Below are 8,245 nucleotides of genomic sequence, written 5' to 3'. Positions count from 1 at the left end.
TACTGTCTTCACTGTACAGGCGGCCGGGGGCGCCAAGGCCCCTCCTATCTGGCACGGTCATGGCCACATGCTCTTCCGGCTCGCTGGTAGTAATCTCAGCCGACATAATGGGCTCAATATTCGAGCTTGAGTAGAGACAAGCCACTGTTGCTTTTTTTCCCCTAGTTCTGCCAGGAAGGAACGAGGCTGTTAGGAGAACGGATGGAGAGAGAGAGAGTGGGACTGTGGCAGAGGGACGAGAAACAGATCTGCCAGACGAGGCTGCGGTGGCACACGCAGAATGGGAGCTTCACTAGGAGGCTGGCACTGCCACCACTGTGTGCCCAGTGCCCAGTCACATCACTGACTGAGCACGAGGCGCCCACAGTGCTTTATGAACCGCAGAAATCAAAATTCACAAAACATGGTTTAAAAGCAAGTGAAGATTAGGTTGAAATGCAAGTGGTGCAGCTGGGAATGGTCAGTAGAAATGTTGATTGGTGCTGTGTGTAATTATGTGAGTGAACTCTCCCATGAAATGTGGTCAGTAAATGTGAGAGTCTATCATGCCTATAAATCAAATGTTTCCCAATACATTCACTTCCACAGAATCAACATATTTTAAACGACATATTTTCTCGACTTAAATATATCAGATGCCTTTGTATGATTTAGAGCAAAAGGAAGTTGTGGTGACCCAAATAAAAAGAGAAATCTGACTGCAAAATTTGACATTCACATGGGTGAAGGAATGTGCACTTGTTTCATGCATCTCTTTCATTGTTTCATCCACCGACTGAACGGTGCGAACCTAAATGACATTCCTGGTTTCCAAGCTTGTGATTCACCTTTTTTCAGCGGAAGTCATACATCTTAATGTAACGTTTATCAATGAGGCCTGCTTGTTTGATGTAATAAACACTCTTGTAAGTCAACAGTGAAACATTTGATATGTTGTCTGTGTTGTCATTTATACTGGTGTGTGACCAAGGTGGGCCATTGTTAATGGCAGACGTTGGCAGTTGAAAGTGTTACTGGCTTCTTTGGGTCAGGCAGTGATAATGTGTTTGCATCCAAGTTTTTTTATGACCATAATAAACCTGCTTTTGGACTCAAACTACCTGTTCATGTTTTGGTCCTTTACTGTATGTCACTGATTACATCGCCAGAGTTGTTTGCAAACTAAAAACGTCCATCTCATTCCTGTTTCAGTCAGAAACCTACACACAGACACACACGCACGCAGAAATGACATGCTAAATTAGTGAAAAATGGGTTTGGGAACATGCCTATTCAGCATTACTTGTAGTAATAAATAATGCACACAACTCCTTGATCTAGATGAAACCTTTGAATGCAAGCATAAGAAAGACGTAAAAAATGGGACACCTGTAGGGCTCACATCGAGGGCAGGTTCCTATTAGACCTGTTTTACCAGGCATGGTGCGGGGTTACAAAATACTGCATGTCACCTCAAATATTGACCTAAGAGTTAACTAGCAGGCAAACATGCCAGTGATGAATGAGTCCAGTCGAGCACAAGGGTCTTCCCACCAAGAGACCAGAGGTTTTTGCTTTTTCATGCCGGCCCATTTATTGGGGTTACTAAACTCCGGGACAAATTTGTATGTTAAGTCTGTAGTCACCATTTCTTAATCAAGACTGAATGGAATTTTTAAAGCTGAAATGTCTGATTCTTGTCAGAAAAAAACAAAAAAACAGATTTATACTTCAGTGCATGGACACACAGTCTACAGTGCTTCTGCTTTTAAACTGCCTGCTACCAGCATGTAATCACTTGGTCCATTTCATTTTAATCCTAACCTCAATCCGTAATCTCTGAGCAGACAGTCCAGTCAGTAAAGGCCAAGCAGTTGTAAGGACTCTGTCTCCTGTCATGGAGGAAGTATGATTGAAATAAATTAAAACCAAATGGATAAACTACTGGGCAAAACACATAGAAAGGATTGAGACCAACAGAGACGCTATCTGAACACTTCAAATAAAACCACACACACACTCACAACCATAGACATATCACAACCACATACAAAAAACAGCACTGATCCAATCCAAAATTAATTTTCCAAATGTTCCTATTTATTATTAATGCTACTGAAAGATTGCAAAAAATCCCACACAACTGTGACCTTTCCTTTGTCTTTTTCATTTTTAAAAAACGGTTTCTTCATTACCCCTTCTTTCACGTATGGCTTCTAAGAGGTTCCCCTCCTCTTATGCACTTAATGACTGCAATTCATTCAACACAACACACAACTCTCATCATACAAGCTTTTATTTGCTACATATGGCAAACAAGGTCTAGCCATTGCAGTAGGAGGCTGCTTTTAAATATGGGAATGCATTTGTTAGAGGTGCTATTTTTTGATATGATAAATAAAGAGACTGTGCAGACATGGTTTATTAACATGTGCTAGCATGCTACCAAAACAGAAGCAAATGAACGCTGGTGGGTCAATGTATCACTGACCTCCGATGCTATTTTTCTAGGCTCACCCAACTTGCACTCACTGTCCCTTTGTGCCCAGGGCAGCAGCTGCCTTAGGGCAGGATCCAGGCCTCAACTAGGCCAGGTCAGAATCTGAACCGCTCCAAGGGCAGCGGTTTCATTGGGTCCCTTTTGCTGTTGTGATGACAAGGCTAGCACAGCAGCTCCTCAGGCTCTCCACCCCTATTCCGCTCTGCAGCATCACTCTGCTGCTGGACATTTGTACTGAATAGACTTGGATGAGGACAGAGACACAATAACGCTGTTAATCTCCAAAGTGTTGTTTTTTTAAAAACATACCAAGTCATGTGGCTGATATTACAATAAAATATATCTGCCCTAGAAAATGCCAGCTAGAATGCCTTGTGGCCTTGAAGAGTAGAAGAGCAGTCACTGTATACTGTATTCAAACCTGAAGCTGCATATCGGTGCAGGAACAGCTAGGATAAGAGGATAGACTGTTGTGTCACCAAATATTTTGTTAAAACAGCGTCAAGGCAAAATGGGGCTAAATAGCAAAGTCATACTTCAATTGCATCCAACTAAGAATTCATACTTATAGTAAACATCTTTAGAAAGATCCCCATGGATCAAGAATAAGGCTTAGGTTTGCTAGGGAAGCCCTCTTTTTTTAACAAATAGAAGCTTAGAGATCATTTACAGATCTTTTACAGATCTGATGTTTTTTTTTTTTCTTTTCGTTTTAAAGAATCAAAACATGATATGTGGGAAAATATTCAAAAACAATTGACACTTGCATAGTCAAAAATGAAGGACAATTTGAGGAGCCAAAAGGCTTATGTTGTAGCCTGATAAATAACAAAATAAATAATAAAAAAAATGTGTGAAGACCTCAGTGAGAAACAGCACTTATCAAAACTGACCCTGGAAAAAAAAATCCAGCCCTATCCTGAGCCGGGTCTCTTCCACTATCCGGGAACAAATCTTTGTGCTATTTAGTTTTTGAATCCCTCTGGTCACAACATTTAACAGTCCGTTAATGTGCCAACAAATAAAGAGGAAGAAGAACGACAACAACAAAAAAAACAGTAGCCAAACCTTCTTACTAACAGACAATACATACATACATATATAACATCACATACATAGCATCATCTGATCAGTACCCTACCCTCCCGTTTGTCCCCCTCCCCAGTTCCGAACACCTTTGGATGGACTAATATATTACTGCATATATGCATTTGTATAACTACCGGCTGTACACTATTATTCAGGGGTGAGAGAGGAAAGGAAGGTGAGTTGATTTCAGGTTCCTCCCTAAAGCCTGGGAGTCACTGAAATGGATCAGAGCAGCATAACTAAAAAAAAACAGAGGAATATAATACTGTCAGTTTTCCTTGGGTTTTAACGACTGTCAGATTAGGAGGTAGGATATTACTCACAAGAAGAAGAACAAGTATAACAACTTATTACGGTTGAGGAGGGACTGTAACAAGTGAGGTTTCTGTATGTAAGAAACTGTCGTGCACAAATACTTGTAGTGTACTGAATGTAAAAATAAATACATAAATACATACTGTACATAATCGAAGAAACAAAGTACATTGTTAGAAAATAGATCTGTACAAATGCATAACCCACGCAAGTTCGTAAGGAGACTGCACTTGGTGAAGTCACTGAGGAGGCTGCCACTCAAATGGGCTGATGTTATCCCCTTGTAGACGTTCTTAGTCAGTCGGAGATTCAGTGTGTACAGCGTGCAGGATATGCGACCTACAAGCACTTAGTACTGACCCAGTAATGTGTGCCAGCACACACTCAACCCATTCGCGCGAGCAGCACCATATCTGGCCCAGTGTTACTGGACCTCTGAGATGCCTCCTTCACGTGCTCCTTGCTACATCCGCAGTCTCAGTGTTTAAAACTCTCGAACATGCACTTCATGTTCACTTTTTCACATCGCATCACGATCGACTAGTTTAGAAGCTCAGCGTTGAGAGTCCGTAGTCCCTGTCTGGCGTACGCGTCCTAAACAGCTGAGTGAGGGAGAAGACAGTGGAGATGAGCACAGTGCATTGTTTGGCCAGCACCCTGACACCTTCCCCCTCCCTTGCAGTCTCGACCGCGGCGACAAACTCCTTGTACAGTCCCACGATCTCCTGAAGTTTCTCTAGCGCCTCCTTCCCATCTATGTCGCTGTGGGAACCCCCGCAATGTGCGCAGGAGACACGCAAGCAGGCGGCAGACAGGTACACCAGGGCACTGAAGCTGTTGCCTAGCGACAGGAGGGCGTCGTCAGGTGCCCACCCTACCCGCGTGGCTCGCTGGCAACCCGAGGCTAACCTTCGGGCCTCCGTCTGTAAAAGGCAGCGCTCAGTGTCTGAGAGAGAGTGCCCGTTCGTTCCGCCAGACTGGTCACAACTCCCTATACGTCCCGACGGGGACACTGCTACTGCTGGTGACATGCTGGCCGCTAGCACGGACAGCAGCTCGTCGATGTCACTCCGCAGGGCAGCGTAGCCTGCTTTTAGGCTGGCACCCCTCTGCCCCCCAGTGCTATAGCGCCGGCCTTGCAGGGAGCGCAAGGGTTGCCCCAGCAGACCCTGTTCCAGCGGTCGAGGTTCCAGCGGCCGTGGAGGGGTCAAGAGAGGACTGAGCTCTGAAGACGTGGACAGGGGGTTTGGCGTGTCTCTAAGCAGAGACAGGACATTGGGAGAGGGATCGGAGGCTGAGGTGGGGGGCACTGGTTGGGGAGGTGGTGGAGGCGGGGGTTTCTTGGCTTGTGTACGACGGGAGAACTCGTACACTGTCATATCATCGTCAAAGCCGCTGCTGTCCTCCGCGTCCCCGCTAAAGCAGTTAGCGTAAACTGTGCGACATCCGCATGGTTCGCTGTTAGGATTGGCAATGGGGGCCGGGGGACCATCAGGACAGGTTGCAGGATACTTATCTCTGTTAGACTGGGGCTGTTCACACTTGCAAGAACCCAAATGCCTGTACATCTCATTCTTTTCCACAGAGCTTGGATGAGCTCCCGGGTTTCCATTGGTTTCTTTCTGAACTGGCATCACTTCCTCTGGTCCATCTTTCAACTTTGCGATGACCACCTCTGCAACTTCCTCTTTTGTCTTTTTCACTGCCACAGCTGCTGGGAGGCTCTTGATTTCTTTGGGTCCTGCAGGTTCAGTCTGAATTTGGACCTCCTCAGCAGCAGAGCTGGTCTCGAGCACGGCGGTACCGAGGATCTCTTGAGAACGGGTCAGGTACCAGGGCAGGTCCTGGATCCTCCCGCGAAGGGCTGCTGTGGAGAGGCGACCTGAGGATCCGGTTCTGGTACCGAGGCCTGGTGAAGTTGTCCCCACTGAGTCCTTAGACGGGTCTCCACTGATAGGATTTCTGACCGGAACCAGTGGGGAGGGAGTGGGTGTCGGTGTGGTGGATGCACTACCCATTCTCATTTTGGGGGCGTCTGTCTTTTCCGTCCGCAGGTTTTCATGGCTGAGGGAGACCCCTTTGCTTAAGCCAGGAGCCGGGGTCACCCCATTCCTCTGTTCCCAGGGGTGAAAGGTCAGACCATTGGGGATGCTGGGGAGCGACGTCACTTTCTTATCAGACTCTAGTTGGACTGTGGACGCTGGTTTCAGATGACGAAAGGGGGATGGAGGGGTTGATGTTGGAGACTGGCTGGTTGGAGTAAGGATGGCCTCTTTCCTCGGAGGAGGGTACAATGCGTGCGGCGACTTCCGACCCCCTCTTCCGTGAACTGAAACAGGAGAGCGCTCTTTTTCCACTGTGTCACCTCCAGGAGCCTCAGGGACATTACTCTGAGTAGGAGCCGGCACGTCATCTGGACAAAGGACTTTCAGGAGGAGATGGTTTTTAGGCTTCGCAGATGGGAGAATCCCATTGGCCTGTTTTGTCTCCTTCTCTGCGTTCCTTGTACTCTCAGTAGAGTTAGGTGACAGCTGGGTTTGACGCACTGCGGTAATGAGTGGAGACGTGCGGGGCGGGCCGGTGGAGGTGACCGGTTTAAACTCCATGGTGTCCGGCTCCATTTCCAGCAGCTCCGAGGACATGCGTGTGTTCCTACCCGGTATGTCTCCGTTGCACTGACCATGAGAGTGCTGAGTCCCTTGTTGCAAAGCGACATGGTCCTTCGTCGGTTTGGGCTCTGGATGTTCTTTCTCCTCAGCTTCATTCAGAAGGCAGGCCACTGTGGGAAAGGAGGTCAGAGGGCCCCCTGAGAGGGAGTCCGCGTCAGAGTCGACAGCAGACAGCAGGCTCTGGGGGAAGGAAGACACAGAGGAACGGTCATCTCTGTCCTCCTCCTCCTGCTGCTCGTCTCCCTCCTGCTGTCTGCCGTTTACGTGAGCGGCTGCTTTCACGATCTTCCTCATGTGGATGTGGTTTACGTTCAGGGATCTGGGTGAGTTGTTCATATCTGTGGGAGAATAGGGAGAATGTGTTAGAAAAAACCACAGGTAACAGAGCATATATAAGTGGTAAAACATGAACAGACATACAACAGCATGTCACTTGTATTATCGTGCGTCATGCATGAAAAAAAATGATTTTTGAAAAATCATAGATTTCACGGACCTCTCTGTTCCTGTTCTGTTATTGGTGGAGTGAAACGATCCTGGGCATCGAAAAACTCATCTTCTGATTCTGACACACTGTCTCTGATGCTTCCAGCACCCTGGGGAGCCCTGGATGCCTTCTCTCTCCGCGGGGATATGTCTTCATTGGCGAAGAGCTGCCCAAATATCTCCTCCTGGAGAGTCAAGTTGTAGCCTTGCTTTCTACTCTCGCGGCTGTAACTCCGGGTTAAAACCGCATGGATGCTGATGTCATTGTCCTCCGAGTCCTGGAGGCTGTCATCGTCACAAGTCACCAGCTGAGTGTTCCAGCGAGTCAGTGTCCTTGGGATCGGCCTGAGGCTCCCGTCATCGTCCTCCATCCTGCTGTCGTCGTCCAGCTCATCGTCAGTTGCCTCAGGTGGGCTAGGGAGAGAGTCCGCTTGGGAGAGGTCAGCATAACACAGGTCTGCTTCGTGATCGTAAACCAGTTTGGAAGGTCGCTGCGCCGCTTCAGAGACTGAAATGTCCAGCCGTCCAGGTATGTCTAGGAGGTATGGGCTGTGAACGTCTATGCTGGAGGTTTGACTGGAGGTTTGACTAGAGGCTTTGCTCTTCTCCTGCAAGGTATCCAGCTGGGCTTGGGCTTGGGCGCGGTTCGCAGCCCTGAAATTCTCCTCCATAGTGCTCAGGGAGTTGCTCGACAAGCTCGAGAAGCTGCTGTTGACGCGCGGGTCGGTGTGGCACCAGGCTGTATCCAGGAACGTCTCCAGTGAGATCTCTTCGTTGTTATCCGCAGAACTTCCCTTGGCCTTACTTCTCATGTTACCGTTCTCCTCATCCTCGTTTTGTGCCTCAGTCACGATCACGCTCACTTTCCCTCTCTTGCCATTCGTTATTTCTATCCCCCCACCTATAGCCTGGTCGTCATCATCCTCTGGATCTCTGCGGTTGTATATCTGTACAGTGTGTGTGTCTTCTGAGAGCTGAGCGTCCATGGGATAGTCTTCGTCTGACGAGTCCTCCGAGTCGCTTCCGCAACGTGACAAATATTCTGAGGAGGAACACATAATAGGTCATTAAATAGCACTATCCACATACCTTCGTAATACCACTTTATTATATCAAAAGGCACACGGTGTTGGTGATGGTGACATAGTTCCGTCCTTACCTTCTTCAGCGGGGATGCGGCGCATTTTTGGTCGACCACCCCAGCGGA

At 47.7% G+C, this 8,245-nt stretch overlaps 1 protein-coding gene across 1 annotated transcript in view; it reads right to left on the bottom strand.

The window, feature by feature from the left end:
* Positions 1 to 4,428: 4,428 nt before the first annotated feature.
* The window catches only part of frmpd1b (FERM and PDZ domain containing 1b), a gene marked incomplete at its 3' end in the record, with an annotated part of 28,764 nt that continues 24,947 nt past the window's right edge, over positions 4,429 to 8,245 (bottom strand). Inside the window, exons 15-17 of the mRNA XM_080843566.1 lie at positions 8,198 to 8,245; positions 7,049 to 8,080; positions 4,429 to 6,890 (exon numbers count right to left, since the gene is read on the bottom strand). The exon at positions 8,198 to 8,245 is cut by the window's right edge and continues 97 nt beyond it. Coding sequence (XP_080699692.1) covers positions 4,429 to 6,890; positions 7,049 to 8,080; positions 8,198 to 8,245 — 3,542 coding nt within the window. The remainder of the gene's footprint in view (positions 6,891 to 7,048; positions 8,081 to 8,197) is intronic.

This window comes from Sprattus sprattus (genome assembly GCF_963457725.1).
Source record: "Sprattus sprattus genome assembly, chromosome: 8".
Lineage (NCBI taxonomy): Eukaryota > Metazoa > Chordata > Actinopteri > Clupeiformes > Clupeidae > Sprattus > Sprattus sprattus.
Note: the sequence above shows the minus strand (reverse complement) of the source record. Positions and strands in the feature narration are given on the sequence as shown.